Source organism: Myxine glutinosa, chromosome 10 (assembly GCF_964187855.1).
Source record: "Myxine glutinosa chromosome 10, kmMyxGlut1.1, whole genome shotgun sequence".
NCBI classification, from domain to species: domain Eukaryota; kingdom Metazoa; phylum Chordata; class Myxini; order Myxiniformes; family Myxinidae; genus Myxine; species Myxine glutinosa.
In genome coordinates this window covers 122753781-122773849 of record NC_136270.1, presented here as the reverse complement: position 1 = coordinate 122773849, position 20069 = coordinate 122753781, and the positions used below count along the sequence as shown (strand labels likewise).

Sequence of the window (20069 nt, the reverse complement as noted above, 5' to 3'; positions counted from 1 at the left end):
TTCTTCCTTGGCACACCTGAGCTCCTCACCACATACAATGCTTTCATCCGCAGCTCAATGGAATACTGTTCCCCCCTCTGGGCCGGTGCTCCTGCTTCACACCTAGCTCGGCTTCACGCTGTTGAAGCCAAAGCTTTCAGAATCATTGGAATCTCCTGCGATGAAGCTAACTGCGAGGGCCTTTCACTCACTCACCGCAGGCAGGTTGGTGGTCTTTCTGTCTTCGACCGACTCCTCTCCGGCCTTGCTCCCCCAGCTCTCTCTGTGCTTTGTCCCCCAAATATTCCTACATGTCGTACAAGATCTGCCAGCAACCCTCTTATGGTTAAACTGCCAAAATCTAGGCTCTCTGCTCACCTTCACTCCTTCATTCCTCTTTTCTCCCGCCTCTGGAACAAACTCCCCCACCCCATTCAAACCCACTCCTCCCTCCAGGTCTTTAAAACAGCTGTTCACCACCATCTCTTATCTTCCCCCATCCAAAACCTTGATATTTTCTACCCCCGCTAATTCACCCCATATACACTTTTTCGAAATTCCAACTTCTTTCCTGGAAGTCGTTGCAGTGTCCATATGTTTTATACCTCTCCCACCTCCCCCCAAGCCCTCCCCCTCCGACAGTTCTCTCGATGTCCCTGTTCTCAAATGTTGTGTTTGTGTCCTTCCCCCTCTCTCCCCATCTTGTCTACCGCTCCCCTTATTTTGTGTTTTATGTGTCGGTTTGTGTAGGTTTGACTTTTTCTGTGATTAATGTTAGCTCTTTCACGAGCCTCGATCTTGTATACAAAGAAAGAAAAAAAATCTATGAGTTTATTCACCACTACATTATGATCAATCAAATCATAATGGAAATCTTTGGGGAAATCAGTTACCACCACTGAGCTGTGACCTCATGGTTTGTCAGCATGCTTCTACAAATTATTCACGAGTTTAATGAGATCATGAGAAGTCTGAACCAGACCTATTACGATACTGATTTTGGACAATTTTATCCCTAATATCACTTAATAAGCATTTATTTACAAAATTCTCTGCTAACTTTGAAAAATGGCCAGTTAAAGACACTGGTCTCAATTTGTTCCACTCTAGTTGAGTTGATTTTGGAATTGGAACTACGATCGCTCTCTTTCACTGAGCGGGAACAGTTCATTCAGCGAAGGAAGCATTGAGAATATTAGTTATTGGACCTGAAAGTTCACATGCAAATTCCATAATTATGCGAGTAGGAATCCTATCTGGACCTGATGCTTTGTTCTGATTGATATGCTGAAAGACTTTGTACACTTCATGTTCTGCTACTTGTGGGAAGTCTTCGGCCCCAAGATGAACTGGAGTCTTCGGCCCTGAGTGCCTCGTCAAAATGTTGGTAAATGGCCAATGATTTCTCCCATATCACTGGTCCACTCAAAGGCACTTTTTCTGTGTTTGGTCCTCAATCCAAACATTTAAGGCTTTTTTCATCGATTCCATATAAGGATCACGGGACTGAAATGACACTTGTGAGGAAGGCTGGTGGCAACACTTGCATGGATATTTGACTGACTCACTTTTACGGAAACACCGCACAGTAGATTCATTGATCCCGTAATATCGGACCACAGATGCCACACTTTCACCTATCTAACAACTAGATATTTTTCGCCCAACATAATTATTACCTTTCTCTGCCTTTTAGCACAATTAATTTTGTCCACCGTTTTACGATGTCATTAAAAACGGTTCAGGAAAAACAACAAAAGGCCTGTAATGGATGGTAATCATACACGGTGGTTGCAAACGATGACCCATCTCAGCTCAAAAAACGCCAATGGCCGAAATGTAATACCGCGATAACTAAATCCGGACACAATAGGTTGCCCGAGATTGGTCGAAACACGCAACATTCAAACCCACGATATTTGAGGGTTTACTCTATGTGGAAGGAGACAGATCTGGGGAGTAGGAAGGCCATGGGTTGTCTGTCTGTCAATAAATGAGTCAATCAACCAGGAAATGTCATATCAAAAAGTCCAAAACAACATTCAACGTATGTGTTGAGGCATTGTCTTATGGGAAAATGACTGAATTCATTGTGATGTCTTACTTCCTTCTCAATGCTGGAAGGAATTGCTGCAGAAACTCTCTCCATATGTCTGTGCGGTTGGTCTTCTTCCCAAAATTGCATGTTCTGTTTATTAATGTGGCTGCTTACATGGAAGTAGGCCTCATCACTAAAGAAGATGTTGTTTAGAAAATCCTGGTCTTCTTTGATTCTTCTGGCCAATGGCGGTGCAAAGTTTGAACCTCTCACTCTTAGTCTGGTGCTGAAGTAACTATTTATTGTACGGATACAGTTTCAGTTCATCGTGTATGATTCTGCCAGTGGTCATGCAAGTTCCCACCAGCTGTGGAAGTCAGTGTGTCGACTCTTTTGGAGAAGCCTGAAAAGTTTTTCTTACATCTTCTATCTTGTCAGGTGTTCTCACTGAAGGTTTTCGAAAACTTTGTCCTTTAATTTGGTCTTTCACACTTCCAATGTCTCTAAATCTTTCAACAATATGTTTGATAGTTTTGGATTGTGAAATGACTGCACTTGGATAGACCCACTTGGATAGGAGATTGCTTTCGTGTAGAAACACATAACTTCTCTAAAATGACGTCTATTTTAAAAATGTCTCTAAAATGAGCGTCCGCTGGGGCACAGAGAAACTGTAAGCTCACCTCTTCGCTGTCTAGCCTGGGTTTGAATCCTGATTCAGCTATTCAGTGTTTAACACAGGCAGTGTGATTCATTAATGTGCATTGAATCTTATGGATGGATGTTAAGTTGGACGTGCCATCTTACCTGCATTAGTTGGTGGACGTTAAATAACCTACTGTGTCCTTTGCGAAGAGCTGGCACCATGAACAAATGACAAATTCCTGCCACGTAGGCAATGCTGGGTCGGCAATGGCAAACCACACAGTATGGGTTAGGTTGTTTACGCCAACCACTTGCCAACCACTTGCCAAGCACTTGCCAGTGATTTATAAAAAATTAATGATTTATAAAAAATAAAAAAACTGATTTATATTAAAAAGTGATTTAAAAGAAAAAACTGATTTATAAGAAAAAACTGATTTATAAAAAAAACGATTTATAAAAAAACTGATTTATTTTAAAAAAACAGATTTATAAAAAAACTAATTTATAAAAAAATAGTGATTTTATTTAAAAAAACATTTATTTAATAAAACCGATTTATTAGAAAAAACAGTGATTTATAAATAAAACAGTGATTTATAAAAAAACAGATTTATTTAAAAAACATTTATTTTAAAAAAAGTGATTTATTTTAAAAAAACGTGATTTATAGAAAAGTGATTTATAAAAAAAAAACGTGATTTATAGAAAAGTGATTTCTAAAAAAAAACTGATTTATTAAAAAGTGATTTATAAAAAAGTGATTTATTAAAAACAGTGATTTATTTAAAAAAACAGTGATTTATAAAAAAGAAGTGATTTATAAAAAAAGTGATTAAAAAAAACAAACATTTATTAAAAAGTGATTTATAAAAAAAGTGATTAATAAAAAAACTGATTTATAAAAAAGAGTGATTTGTAAAAAAAAACTGATTTATAAAAAAAGATTTATAAGAAAAAAGTGATTTATAAAAAAAAAGATTTATTTAAAAACCTGATTTATAAAAAAAAGAAGTGATTTATAAAAAAGTGATTTATTTTTAAAAACTGATTTATTTTTTAAAAGTGGTTTATAAAAAACTGATTTGTTAATAACAAGACCGAAAGTCTAACAATGGCGTAGCCGGACTTGTAAAATATTATAAACCACAAACGCACATGATTAGCTTTTTAAACAGTCGCTAATGCTGTTTATAACATTAAACAAAGAAATTTGGAGGAATCCCAACATTCGTGAGGTAAGTTCTACTTACAGAACTGAGGGAAGATCTACTGTAATCTAGATTATACCCCACAAGGGTTGGGTATGTACCGTTTTGTTGGAAGAGACGTAATGCTGATGCTTTCGATATTTGATGGTGATTTTAACAATCGGTTTGTTTGTGTTTCACACTGAATGAAAAACGTAAAGGTAGCGCATGGCGACTGTGATATATGATAGGTTCGGCAATATGTTCGGCATGAACGGTATATAAATCAACATGGCGGTGTGTGGAGAGTCAGCCGCCGTACCGCCGTAATGACATCAGACGTAATCACATCACCCTGTCATGTGACCAGATCCTCAGCTCTGATTGGTATACGTTTGAGGAGACATACATACATACATACAGACGGACAAACATTGTTCAAGACGGCTTTTCCCTGTGGGCTACGCCATAAAAAACAGTGATTTATAACGAAACAGTGATTTATAAAAAACAGTGATTTGTTAAAAAAAACCCAGTGATTTGTTTAAAAAAGTGATTTATATATTTTTTTAAAAGCAGTGATTTATAACAAAACTGTGATTTAAGGTTCCTGAGGAACTTGTACAGGCATCAAATTGAGGGAAGAGGCATTAGGACACATCAATGAAATTTATGCATGAATTTGACATGGGTGGACAGTCGATAAATAAACATACTGTGGGATTTGGACCTGGAATTCGAGCATCTGGAGCAATGTTCTCAGAAGGCAATTTCCAAATAGGCCAACACAATTGTTGGTATATGTTTAAAAAAAAAGATTTCAAAGCTTGATCCCTATTATAACAAAGTGAACTGGAAAGCCAGACAAAGCAAGTTAAATTTTTTTTATTCAAATATGTTCGGTCCACTCTTTTATATTCCAGTAGTGATTCTTCGTAATACCGGAGAAGCGCTATGTAGGTTCAGTGTAAGTCTCATGTGAGCTGATAAATGCTGAGCATGTGATATGGCAAATGGAAACCTAATAGTACATTGTGCTCTTGACTCTTTCCCATGAAAGCCTTGTAAATCCGATAACATTGTGCTCCTGACAAAAAAATATACTGTACACTGAACAACATGAGAACTCTCCATCCCTTACAAAAAGGTCTAAATGATTAATGTGACTTTTTCATTTTATTGTACATGTCATATAATATTCATATAAATGATATGTTGAGGACAATTCAGTAACAGATGTGTTCACCTGCTGAGAATAAACAAAGGAATGTTTTATCAAGAAATTACATTGTGGGTTTATTAATGCGATGCTCTTGCTTGAGTTTTACTAAATCATTGTTTCATCAATGAGCAACAACATCAATGTAGGTTTGCCACTCAGTAAGTCCATGGCCCACCATAACAAGCCAATTAATAAAATCAACAAAACCCCATGTTGTTTACTGAAATGGTTCCTTTAAAAATGAAAACAGAATTATTGGAACAATTTTCAACTTTTAACAGTTTTTCTTTTTCTAGTCTATTTAATTTTTTTATGTTTGGCCACAGAGAGCCTAATCAATCATTAAATTCCTGTTGCAATTTTGTGTATCTGACATTTTGACAATTACTGCTTTGTTTAAGGACTTCAGAGACAAGTTACACAATTATATAACCTTGTCAATTTTATTTTGGCTTAGGAAACACCAAACGGAAAACATTCCTTGCAACACAAGACCGATAGTCTAACAACGGTGTAGCCGGGCTTGGATCTGCTGAGTGGAGGATCTGCTGTCCCCCTGTCATGTGATCAGATCCTCAGCTCTGATTGGTAGACATTTGTGAGGTACATACATACATACATACAACAAACGGACAGACAAACGCTGTTCTAGATGGCACTGCCCTACAGGCTACGCCTTAAAATATGGCTAGATCACAAATTTATCCCGAGATCACGCTCAATAAATTTCATATTGATCGGATCAAACGTTCTACTTGTCGATTTATGACATCATAATGAAGGCACATATTACATCATCATTAACATATGTTACTCCCCATGGGGAATACTTTACAATGAGCCACTTCTCAAATTTTTTCATGGAGCGGCTTCGGAGATCTCAAGGTGCAAAGTTTTTCAGTTTTTCCAAGATGGCGCCCTACCACGTGACGTATGACGTCATAATTATCATGAAAAATTCTACAGGATGAGGCACTCCAATGGTGAAAAATTTGTGCCAATAGGACCAACAGTTGCAGACAAATGAGGTCAAGAGATATTGGAAGCTGAAGAGCATCGAAATTGTACCGGTGATACTTGGAGCAACAGGAATGATGAAGAGGAACCTCACTGTGATTTTAAAAACCATCCCTGGGAATATTAGCACAAATTGACTGCAACTGGAGGCAATCCGAGCTTTGGTGATGATCCTGCAAAGAGCCCTTGGAACAAAACTCTGAAAAGTTGAACAGCTTGATCCATGAACCGTGATCCCTTACTAAAGTGGAGCTCTTTCACGAGCTCTAAAGTGGAGCAATCTTAGCTCTTTCACGAGCCTCGATTCAGTATACAAAAAAAAAAAAAAAAAGTGGAGATTTTGGGACCTGGGAGGACTCCGTTCCACCTCCTGAAACCCACAAATGGAGATAACAACCAACTACACACATACAGTGCATCCAATCACACACATACATACACACACAAACATACAAACATGCATACATACATACAGTATTCATACACAATATACGTACATACATACATACATACATACATACATACATACATACATACATATGTAGCGGTTACCGATAGCATGACACAATTACCCTTTACCGGCCGATGACGCAACCGGCGAGCGGTCACGTGTCCGGACTCGCCCGGGCGTGTTGAGACTTGCCTTTACCGGGCGAATGCTTGCCTTGCATACCACGCCCCGTTGAGAGGCGTGGCTTATCTATTTGCATACCACACCCCGCCTGAGAGGCGTGGCTTTTGTGTGTTGAGTTTCTGATATAATTATATTGCCGCCCGTTCGATGGGCTGATTCAGTGCTTTGGAGTTCGTTTGAGTGAGCTGGGAATAAATAGCTCAGAGAAACCTAATTCCTGGCGTCGTCCATTTTGTCCGATTTTATCGTGCGAGCACAGCTCCCACAATTGGTGACCCCTTTCTACGAACACGGCGATGGAGTCAGCTGTAGCTTTGAAGCTCTCGGGCTTTTGGGAATCTCACGCGGCCGTTTGGTTTGCTCAAGCGGATTCTCAATTCGCCCTGCGGAACATTACGGAGGACACGACGCGCTACCACCACGTGGTCTCCACGCTCAACACCTCCTCCGCTTCCCGGGTTCTGAGCTTCCTACAGCACCCGCCGGACGCCGACAAATACGGCGCACTCAAAGGCCTACTCCTCGGTGCGTTTGGACTCACGGAGACCGAACGCGCACAACAACTACTCGACCTCCCGGAGCTGGGCGAGGCCCGTCCGTCCGAAAGCATGGACCACATGCTTGCTCTTCTCGGTGACCACAGCCCGGACTTCCTCTTCCGCGAGCTGTTCCTCCAGCGGCTACCCGGGCAGGTACGGTTAGCTTTGGCTAATTCGCCCATCACGGACCCTCGTGCCCTGGCCAAGGAGGCCGATAAATTTTGCTCGGCCAGGCGACACGTCGGAGTGGCTGCCTGGGACCCTGGGCCGACCGAGGCAACGCGCGTCACGACCGGTGCCTCCACCGGCCGAGTCAGCGCCACTGGTGGCAGCGGCCGCCGCGACGCCCCGTCGACCGAACCCGACGTGACCGCCGGAGCCTCCACCAGAGCGGACCATGTGCTATTACCACGCCAGGTTCGGGCAGAAGGCCAGAACGTGCCGCCCACCGTGCACTTTCGGCGGGTCGGGAAACGACCAGGCCGGCGCTTGCTGCCTGCCATGAGCGTCGGCCATTCAGGCAGCCTTCTGTTTATCATGGACACAGAGTCCGGACGGCATTTTTTGTGTGATATCGGCGCTCAGCTGAGCGTGATAACCGCCTCGGTGGAGGACAAACAGGCCGCGCTTTGCGGCCCCGCTTTGGTCGCCGCAAACGGTTCCTCCATCTGCACCTTCGGTTCGCGCAGCGTCGCATTCTGCTTCGGGGGCCAGCGCTTCAGGTGGGACTTCATCACGGCGAACGTGCCCATGGCCTTGCTGGGTGCAGATTTTCTTTGCGCGCATGGGCTTTTGGTCGATGTCAAATGGCGTCGGCTCATCAACACGGAGACCTTCAGCTCGCTCGCTTGCTCATTGAGCGGCTCCGCTCCGACCAAGCTAGCCTGCGCGCTCCCGGCCGTGGTCAATTTCACGCGCCTACTCGCCAAGTTTCCCGCCCTCACGCAGCCGACGTTTTTGGCCGTCGCCGTCAAGCATGGCGTCGAACACCACATCCCGACCACAGGTCCACCGGTCTACGCCAGGGCACGCCGCCTTGACCTGGCCAAACTCGCCGTAGCGAAGGCGGAATTCGACGCGCTGGAGCGATTGGGAATTGTGCGGCGCTCGAATAGCGCGTGGGCCTCGCCCCTGCACATCGTGCCCAAACCGGGTGGCGGATGGCGACCATGTGGCGATTAGCGCCGCCTCAACGACGCCACTACCCCCGCCCGGTACCCGATACCACACATACAGGACTTTTCCGCCCGTTTGTCGGGGCGGGTGAACTTCTCCAAGGTCGACCTCATTCGGGTCTACCACCAGGTACCTGTCCGGCAGGCCGACGTTCCGAAGATGGCTGTAATTACACCTTTTGGCCTCTTCGAGTTCCTCCGAATGCCATTCGGCCTTAAGAACGCGGCCCAGGCCTTCCAGCGGCTGATGGACAGTGTGCTGCGCGATCTCACCTTTCTGTTCGTCTACCTGGATGACATTCTCATCGCCAGCACTTCCCGGGCGGAGCACCTCGTCCACCTGCGCACGCTTTTTGAGCGCCTCGGCCAGCACAGCCTCATCATCAACCCGGCGAAATGCCAGTTTGGCGTAACGGCCGTCGACTTCCTGGGGCACCACATCACGAAGCGCGGGGCCGTCCCGCGGCCTACCAAGGTGGAGGCAGTCACAAGATTCCCGCGCCCTCGCTCCATCAAGGCCCTACAGGAATTGTTGGGGATGATAAATTTCTACCACCGGTTCGTGCCTTGAACCGGTGGTAGAAAGCCCAACTCATGCACCCCCTGTACAAAGCCCTCTGGGGCCGGGGCAAGCCGGCCAAGCACGTCGTCGCCTGGACCACAGAGATGGACGCGGCGTTCACGGGCACTAAGCTGGCCCTCGCCAACGCGACCATGCTGGCGCACCCGGTGCTCGACGCACCCATCGCCCTCACCACAGACGCTTCCGACTACGCGGTGGGCGCCGTGCATGAACAGTGGGTGAACGGAGCTTGGCAACCGCTGGCCTTCTTCAGCCGGCAGCTTCGCCCTAACGAGCGCAAGTATAGCGCTTTCGACTGCGAGCTCCTCGGCCTTTACCTGGCTGTTCGCCACTTCCGCCATCTTTTGGAGGGCCGCCCGTTCACGGCGTTTGTGGACCACAAACCCCTGGTCTTCGCCATGGCCAAGGTTACGGAGCCGTGGTCGACCCGCCAGCAGCGTCACCTCTCCGCCGTGTCCGAATTTACGACGGACATCCGGCACATCGCGGGCAAGGACAACGCTGTGGCGGATTGCCTCTCCCGGTCCGGCGCGAATGCCGTCCACCTGGGTGTGGACTTCGCCCGCATGGTGGCCAATCAGACCGCCGACCCCACGGTGCAAGCCCTCCGGACAGCGGACACAGGCCTGCGGTTGGCCGACGTCCCCTTCTAGGACACAGGCACAGTTCTCCTGTGCGACGTCTCCCTGGGCCAACCTCGCCCCATTGTGCCCACCGGATGGCGGCGGCACATTTTTGACGCCCTCCACCGCCTTTCCCTCCCGGGCCGGAAAGCATCACAGAAGCTTGTGGCAGCGAAATTCGTCTGGCACGGGCTCCGTAAAGACGTCCGCGACTGGGCCAATGCCTGTGTCGCCTGCCAGCGCGCGAAGGTCCACCGGCACACCCAGGCCCGGTTGGCACCATTCGACGTGCCCACGCGGCGCTTCGACCACGTCAATGTGGACCTGGTGGGACCCCTTCCCTCCTCGCGGGGCTTCACCCACCTCCTCACAATGGTGGACAGGACCACCAGGTGTCCGGAGGCCGTCCCGCTGGCATCAACAACATCCGCCGACATGGCGCAGGCCTTCATTGGCACCTGGATTGCCCGTTTCGGCACGCCCTCGGACATCTCCTCCGATAGAGGCCTGCAATTCACCTCTGAGCTTTGGGGCGCGGTCGCCCAGGCCTTGGGGGTCAAGCTTCACCGCACCACGGCCTACCACCTCCAAGCCAACGGCTTGTGCGAGCGGTTCCACCGCTCGATGAAGGCCGCTCTCAGGGCCAGCCTCCAGGATGACGGTTGGGCCGACAGGCTCCCGTGGGTCCTATTGGGCCTCCGAACGGCCCCTAAAGAGGACCTCCAGGCTTCCACCGCCGAGCTGGTTTACGGCCAGCCACTGCGCGTGCCGGGCGAATTCATCCCTGACGCCACCGGCCCCTGGTCCGCGGCTCGCCAATGCACGGTCCTCCAGGAGGCTGCCAGGAGATTTGCCCCCGTGCCCACGTCCCACCACGGCTGCCCCCAACCCCACGTCCCCCCAGCACTTCGCACTGCGGAGTACGTTTTTATCCGGCACGACGCACACCGGGGACCGCTCCGGCCGCCGTACGATGGACCTTTCCGGGTCCTGAAGAGGGACGACAAGTCATTCACCATCGACATCGGCGGCAAGGTGGACCGCATCTCCGTGGACCGCCTCAAGCCGGCCCATTTGGACCTCGACCAACCTCCACGGTTGGCCCTTCCTCCACGTTGGGGCCGTCCCCTGTCAACCAGACCCCCCGCCCGACCATCCACCGCCCCGCCACATACCACCCCCACACGAATCGTCAGGGGTCGTTTCGGCCGGGTCATCAAGACCCCCCTCAAACTGACTCTCCCGGTGCATGTTAATTCTGGGGGGGGGGGGGGGGGGGCGCGTGTAGCGGTTACCGGTAGCATGACACAATTACCCTGCACCGGCCGATGATGCAACCGGCGAGCGGTCACGTGTCCGGACTCGCCCGGGCGTGTTGAGACTTGCCTTTACCGGGCGAATGCTTGCCTTGCATACCACGCCTCGTTGAGAGGCGTGGCTTATCTATTTGCATACCACGCCCCGCCTGAGAGGCGTGGCTTTTGTGTGTTGAGTTTCTGATATAATTATATTGCCGCCCGTTCGATGGGCTGATTCAGTGCTTTGGAGTTCGTTTGAGTGAGCTGGGAATAAATAGCTCAGAGAAACCTAATTCCTGGCGTCGTCCATTTTGTCCGATTTTATCGTGCGAGCACAGCTTCCACACATACATACATACATTCATACATACACTCATACATACATACATACACACACACAAACATACACACATACATACACACATACACATACATACACACATACATACACACATATACATATATACATATACATACACACATATACATACACACACATGCATACACACATACATACATGCATACATACACACACACAAACATACATACATACATACACACACATACATACACACACATGCATACACACATACATACATGCATACATACATGCACACACTGGACGGACACACAAATGCTGTTCCAGACGGCATTGCCCTCCGGACTACGCCGTAAAAATTCCATTCACGTATACTGTATTTATTAGCCATTGCATTTCAATACATTCACCAAGACCCAATTGGCTGGTGTGAGCATTTTTGCTTTTCACTTTGGTCCTTCTACCGGTATTTACAAATAATTTCATCTCTTTTGCTCCTTTTAAGAATCACTCAGAAATATGTAATATGTTTCAACACTTACTTACAAGCGATGTCCTGCATAATACCATCGTGAAAGAAATTCCGGTAAATTGTTGTTTTTGTTAAATTGTTGTTTTTGTTAAATTGTATGTCAATCAAGTAAATTATTGGAAGGAGAAGGCTTGGTGAAACATTTCGCATAACAATGCTGATTAGGCTTTCTTCCCGCAGTGGACTGAAAACGGCTAATGATCATGATTATGATGATGATTATGAAGAATGTTTTACATAATAAACTAGATCCGCGGTTCCCAACCTGGGAACCACGGGAACCCAGGGGGCCATGGTGTATTTCTCGGGGGGCCATGGGGTAATTTGAACCATACGAAAAATTAAATATTGTTGTTGTTTTTTTGGATAATGTTTTGACTTTGATATTGTTTTGTTTTTTTCCTATTGCAGATTTGACGTTATGGCTTCTGGGAGTAAAAAAAGAAAGTATCTTGACGAATACATAAAGCTTGGATTCACGTCCATTACCGTGTCTGGTCAAGAGAAACCACAATGTGTGCTGTGTCACAAGGTTTTGAGTACTGAATCCATGAGGCCATCCAAGTTGAAGTTGCACCTCGAGACGAATCACGCACAACATGCAAAGCAGGATCCCGAATTTTTCAAGCGGCATGAAATAAATTTAAAGCGACAGAAGTTGGATGAGGGAGGAGCTTTTCAACAACAAAGTGTAGCAACTGTCCAGGCTTCTTATGAAGTTTTTCTTGAAATTGCAAAGAAGAAAACCCCCACTCGATTGGGGAGACATTCATCAAGCCTTGTACCCTCATCATTGTCGAACGGGTTCTTGGCAAGGCAGAGGCTCGCAAAGTTGAACAGGTGTCTTTAACGAATAACACAGTGCAGCATCATATCCGTGACATGTCAGAAGATGTGAAACAACAGATCATCAATGAGATTAAGGCGGCGCCTTTTGGCTTGTTTTCTTTTCAACTTGATGAATCGACCAATGTTAGTTCCTGCTCCCAGCTACTGGCATTCGTTCGCTATGTCAAGGGAGATGATATCAAGGAAGAATTCTTGTTCTGCAGTGCCCTGGAAACAACGACAAAAGCTAACGACGTCATGGAAAAAATGAAGTTGTTCTTCGATGCAGGAGGAATTCAGTGGGAGAATGTATGCGGTGTCTGTTCTGACGGTGCTCCTGCCATGCTTGGTTCCAAATCCGGATTCCAAGCAAAAGTGAAGATGCTGGCACCACAAGCGAAAGGAACCCACTGTATGATTCATCGCTATGCCCTGGCTTGTAAGACTCTCCCTCTCTCATTGAAGAAAGTTCTTGAAGTCATAATCAAGATTGTTAACTACATCAAGGCAGGGGCTCTCAACACCCAAATGTTCAAGGAGCTGTGCAAAGACATGAACGCGGAACATGAAACGTTGCTGTACTCTACTGCTGTACGCTGGCTTTCAAAAGGGAATGTTCTGAACCGCGTCTTTCAAATTCATGCGGAAGTCAAACATTTCTTGAATCTTCAAGGGAAACATGACCTCCTGCAGCATTACGACGAAGAATTGTGGAACGAACGACTTGCTTATCTTGCTGACATTTACGAGCATCAGAACCAGCTGAACCTCAAGCTCCAAGGAAGAGCGACTAATATTATTCTTTTCGACGATAATCTCAGAGGATTTGTTGCCAAGCTCCAAAACTGGCGCAGGAAATTAAACACAGGAAACATTGCTATGTTCGAAAGAATGTCTGAATTGCAAGACAGCATGGGTAAAGAGCTTGATCCCATACTGAAAAATGATATTCTTGAGCATCTCCAGTCACTGGAGCTAGAATTTCACAAGTATTTTCCTGATTTAGATGACAATGAGGCAAAAATTGTGAGGAATCTTTTTTCCGACAACCTTTGCATGGAGAGCATGCCGGAGGCAATGCAAGATGAATTCCTGGATCTCCGAAACGATTCATTTGCCAAAGACACATTCGAAGAGAAGAGCTTGAAGGAGTTTTGGGTGGGAATGGGTCGCTACCCTAATATCAGCCAGATAGCTATCCGGGTGCTTCTGCCATTGTCGTCTACCTATCTCTGCGAAGCGGGGTTTTCCACGCTGTTGAATATCAAATCGAAACAGCGTAATCAGCTCCACGTGGAAGATGACCTCTGCTGTGCCCTGACTGTGACTCAACCATGGATACCCCAATTGGTAGCTAAAATGCAATTTCAGCCATCCCACTGAGTTTTTAATTCACTTTTACAGCGCATGCACCACGTCCCTAGTTTGATTACCTGAGTTGTTGTCGAATTGAGTTTCTTTTTGTGAGATTATAACACACTGCGTTAAATACAGACACAACAGAGGTTTTTAGTTTTCACATATTCTTGACTTGGAACCTTTTCATACTGTTTTCTTGTGTGACAGTTCTATTTTATGCTATCCATAGTGTTACTACTGATAATATTAAAATCTCATATCAAACATGCATCATTCAAGTGACATTGCTTTGTTTGCTTCTTCCAAAAACGATGTTGTTGGGAGCCAGTAAGGAACAGAAAAAAACTATGGAACTAAATGTTCATGTTGGCTACTTGGAATTCCTCATTTTCTGTGTAATAATTTATCAACTCTCATACAAACAAAATAGCCAATTAAAGGAAAAAAAACACCTCTCAGAATGCACCACAGAGCATCTAGAAATCAAAATTTTATCGGGGGCATGCCCCCAGACCCCCCTAACCTGCTTACACGCGCTCCGCCGCTCGACCCTCGTGAAAGGGAGGGGGGTGCTGGGGATGTGCTCTGGGAGCCAAGGGGGCCATAACACAAAAAAGGTTGGGAACCCCTGAACTAGATGGTATTCATAGAATACTTACCCTGCGCAGTCAACTTGTTGGAAAGCAACTCTTCTGTTTTTGAACATTTTTTTTTTGATGCAATATGGCTGCCAGACGACGTGAGTGATGACATCATAAATTTATGTTTTCTAATTTAATTGTTGCATAGATCACGCTCGATGCATTTCAAACTGATCAGACTAAGCGTTGTCCCTGTCGAATTATGACGTCATAATTATGGCACCAATGACGTCATTGTTAACAACACCTATTCCCCATATGGAGTTATTTACAATGAGTCACGTTTTAATTTTTCCATGCAGCGGTTTTGGAGATATAGAGGTGCAACATTTTTGTTTTTTTCCAAGATGGCGCCTGTACCACATGACCTATGATGTCATGATTATCATTAAAATATTCTAAAGCAGGAGACGCTCCTGTGCTGAAAATTTTGTGTCCATCAGACCAACAGTTGCTGAAAATTTTAAAATAATGATTGGATGGATAAGTGTTGTATTTGTCGAATTATGATGTCATAACGAAGGCACCGATGATATCATCATTAACAAATCTTATTCCCCATGGGGAGTTGGTGACAAAGAGGCAGGTCTCAATTTTTTCCATGGAGTGGTTTCAGAGATATAGAGGTGCGAAGTTTTTCCAAGATGGCGCCTGTACACGTGGCCTATGACGTCATAATAATCATTAAAATATTATACAGGAGGAGGCCCTCATATGGTGAAAAATTCATGTCAATCGGACCAACAGTTGCCCAGGTAATGAATTTTTTAAATGCAGGCACGTACGGCACACGGCACACGTACGTAACTGAATGCTTAACCCTGCTTTTCGCTTCGCGAGCACAGGGTAATAAACGGATGGATTTGGTGTGGTTCTTCAATGGTTTAGGCAACCCACAGCACCGATTTGACAATGTGTGGGAATACTATAAAATTGGGAATGTTGAAGAGGTAAATGTCTCACCGTGTGGTTACGTACCATTGTTAACTCAAGAATGCCATGACCTGACCTACGAGGGAAATCCGATCTGCAACGCTTCAGAATATGTACCGAAAACATGCAGACACGTCAACATGGGTTTGGCCTTATTCGTATTCGGGTGTTCTGTCCTAAAGCATGTCCAGAACTGCCAGAACAGTTCCTTGGCAAGGGTTATACTGGGTGATTTGCCATTGCCTTCACAGACATCCCTTATAAAAACAGTAAAATATTTCATTGGATAATGTGAAACATTATCTGAAAATGTATTGAAAATGGCCTTGAAATAGAACATACAATGTCCATTCAGGAAAGATATTGAGAAAGTGAAATACATGAGAAGGAGAGAAAAATTGTAATTTTTAAAATGAAGGTCAAAACTTTGATAAATAATGTTTGATGGGTTGGACAATGTTGTTTTATTGTCTCTTGTTCAAATAAAGTGGAATGACAGAGAACCCCTCATTCCATTTCCTCCTCGCTCATTCCAATTCCCTTCTTGCTTTTCCCCCTCGTTAATTCCATTCCAATCAGTTGCACGGCTGATTAAAATTTTGTGTTCTACCATTTTGATATTCCGACTCTAGGCATTGCTGGAGGTCGTAAATGACCTGTTTGAGGAGCAGACAGACTTGGAGAAGATTGTTCGGAAGATTATGCATCGGGCTCAGGTGCTGTTGCGATGTGAAAGATGCTCCGTGCTTCTTTTGGAGGAAGTCGAATCACCAGTAAGTTATGCTGCCTGTCTATTTCCTTGAATGCAGTCCATTATTCAGCATCCATTGTTCAGAATATTTTCTTTCAGTTTCCACCAATGAATTTGAACACAATAGCTGCACAAATGTTGTGTTTTGATATATTTTTTAATCAAACAGTAATTTAAGGCTCCTGGAGGAACTTGTACAGGTATCACATTTAGGGAAGCGGCATTAGGTAGGACACATCAATGAACTTCATGCAGTTAATTGGACATGAGTGGACAGTGGGTAATTCAACATCCCCCGTTGCGGCTCTTCCAACCCGGAATTCGAGCGTCGGAAGTGATGTTGTCAGAAGGGAATTCCAAACAGACCAACACAATGGTATATGATTAAAAAAAGATTTTAAACCTTGATCTATATTTTAGCAAGAGTGAGCTCGAGCAAAATCGATGGCGTGCCATCGCAAATCCCAACGCTTCCCACCAAAAGAAAAGTTTGAAAGATGCCAAAAAGTTCCACCAGGAAAGACCCAATATCAAATTTTGAGTTTTAATTTTTTTTCCCCCATTTTCACCCCTGTCACCCTAAGTCCCCACCCTCTGGGGCACGAACCGGAGGTCAAATCCCAAAAACATCATCACATTTCACATGTCCCACAATGTTGATTGCATACACAAAGTTCCATTAACATGTTCAAAAATCTGCATTTTTGCAATTTAAAATTGCAAAAAAAATGATCAGGGTTTTGGATGGGGGACGATAAGAGATGGTTCACCACTTATCCAATGATAAGTGGTGAACAGCTGTTTTAAAGACCTGGAGGGAGGAGAGGGATTGAAGAGTGTGAGGGAGCTTGTTCCAGAGGCGGGAGAAAAGAGGAATGAAGGAGTGAAGGTGAGCAGAGAGTCTTGATTTTCGCAGTTTCACCAGAAGAGGGTTGCTGGCAGATCTTGAGTGTCCTGTAGGAATATTTGGGGTACAAAGCACAGACATAACAGGGGGAGCAAGGCCGGAGAGGAGTCGGTAGAAGACGGAAAGACCACCAACCTGCAGGTGGTGAGAGAGTGAAAGGCCCTCGGAATCAGCTTCATCGCGGGAGATTCCAATGATTCTGAAAGCTTTGGTTTCAACCGCGTGAAGCCGAGCAAGGTGTGTGGCAGGAGCACCGGCCCAGAAAGCAGTATTCCATTGAGCTGCGGATGAAAGCTTTGTATGTACTTTAATCCCAATTTGCTTTGCTTTGTATGTTTGGATGAAAGCTTCAATCCCAATGTCGTGAATACAAAGTTAATGGAATGAAGTGGTTGGTACATTGTATGGTGTATGGTTCATGAATCAATGATAAGTGGTGTACGGACTAACAACCGCGGAAGTAAGGAATTCGCCTCGGTTTTTTGATAGCATGTTATTAACCCATTCATTGTGGGGTATATAGATTACAGTAGATCTTCCCTCAGTTCTGTAAGTAAAACTTACCTCATGGATGTCTGGATTCCTCCAAATTTATTTGTTGAATGTTATAAAGAGCATTAGCATCTGTTTAAAAATGTAATCATGCGTGTTTGTGGTTTATAATATTTTACAAGCCCGGCTACGCCGCTGTTAGACTTTTGATCTTGTTTCAAAATGCATCCGGGGATCATAATGATAGATCATGCCATTTACTATATAAAACACAATGTGTGGTTGTGTGTTTGTGTGTTTGTGTATTTGTGTATTTGTGTGTTTGTGTGATGTCTGTCCCCCGTCATAAGGCTAGGTTTTAAAGGCTTTGAGTAGCTCTTTAGGAGGGATTTGAGTGGAGTTTTAATGGGCAATCTTTGAACACGACTGTGTACACTGGTTAAAAGACTTAAAAGACTCCAAGGACCCAGAAGACCCCGAGGACCCAGAAGACCCAAAATACCCCAAGGATCCAAAAGAACCAAGCAACTCTGAGGATCCAAACGACCCAGATGACCCAAAAGCCCCCCCAGGACCCCCAGAAGAGCCCAAGGACTCAGAGGACCCAAAAGCCCTCGAGGACCCAAAATACCCCAAAGACCCTGAAATAACCCGAAGACCCAAAAGGCTGCAAGGACCCAGAAGATCCCAAGGACTCAGAAGACCCAAAAGACCCTGAAGACTAAAAAGACCCAAATGACCTAAAAGACCATGAAGACCAAAAAGACCCTTAAAGACCCTGAAGAGCCAAAATATCCCAAAGACCCAGAAGACCAAAAACAACCCAAAGACCTAAAAGACCCAAAATACCCTCAACACCCTTAAAGACCCCAAATACTCAAACAATCCAAAACACCGAAAATATCCTGAAGACATGAAAAGACCCTTAAAGACCCTGAGGACCAGGTGTATCCCAAAGTCTCAAATTACCCCTAAGATCAAAACACCCCAAAGACCCTTAAATACCCCAAGGGCCCAGAGGACCAAAAAGACCCAAGGACTCCAAAGATCCAGATGACCCAAAAGACTGAAATGAGCCAAAAGACCCCGAGGAACCAGAAGACACAAAAGACCCTGAAGACACAAAACACCCAAATGACCCAGCGGACATAAAATACCCCGAGGACCCAAAATATCCCGAGGATGCAAAAGACCCTGAGCAACCAATAGGCCTAAATGACCTAGAGGACCCAAAAGTCCCCGAGGACTCCGAAGACCCAAAAGAAGAGTAATTATGTCTCTTACATTGGAATTGTAGATGGTGGCTTGCAAACCGAGCCTCAACGGAAGTGTACAGAAACATTTAAAAAAAACAATAAATACAAGGCGCAGGGACGTGAAATTCACTGCATGTGATGTGCAACACGCGCAGAGTAAAACGAGTGTAAATTTACGTCTGTAGGATGTCTAATAAATAAAGAAGATATAAGCACACCTGACATTAGGCCCAGGCTTCAGACACTCACGTGGCTGTACCGTCAAATAAATTATTCCAACCGGTCATCTTTGACGGGCTTTATACTAGTTATTAATAGTTTTGGTAAATTACATTAAAGCCTGGTTGAATGAAACTTACTGTAGGATGCCTTCATCGTTGCATTCCATCCCACTTGCTCATAGTGGGCCAACAACAATGAAAACCAAGCACGAGAACCGAAAGTTGAGACACAAGTGCATTATGGGTGCAAAAATGGTAGTGCGTGAAATCATTCAGCCTATTAGGCCTCTTGTAACAAACAGTAGAACAGCATATCAAGCACCATGAAATTTAAAAAAAATGTATTAAGTTCAATGTTATCAAGAATAGCTTAGGAACGGATGGAATGCTTGAAAATAATTGGCCACACTGCCAATTTAAAATATTGTCATGGTGTTTGCAGTCGCCATGTTACTGCAAAAAAATTCAAACCATTACCATTAAAAAATTAAAAAATTCAATTTTCAAAATTGAAAAAATTCTAAATATTTCAATTTTCAAAATAAAAAAATTGAATTCAAAATTGAAAATTGAAAAAATTCAAATTCAAACCATTCATTTGTTACTGCAAATTCACCATTGAAAGTTGAGACCTAGCTAATGGTTTAGGAAAACAAAAAAGTGTGTTCACAATGCATTCGTATAAGTGAAGAAGAGACATGCAGCTTAATTACCTCCGCCCTGCAAAATGGTATGCTTTATGTAACACTTTATACCTCACCACACAATAATGCAAAATGGTATGCTTTGTGTAACACTTTATACCTCACCACACAATAATGCAAAATGGTATGCTTTGTGTAACACTTTATACCTCACCACACAATAATGCAAAATGGTATGCTTTG

The 20069-nt window shown here is 44.7% G+C and overlaps 1 protein-coding gene across 1 annotated transcript in view; it reads left to right on the top strand.

The window, feature by feature from the left end:
- PDE11A (phosphodiesterase 11A) overlaps positions 1–20069 on the top strand; it is a 304458-nt gene that overhangs the window by 97479 nt on the left and 186910 nt on the right. The window contains exon 4 of the mRNA XM_068126191.2: positions 16188–16328. Within this exon, the coding sequence (XP_067982292.2) occupies positions 16188–16328 (141 nt within the window). The remainder of the gene's footprint in view (positions 1–16187; positions 16329–20069) is intronic.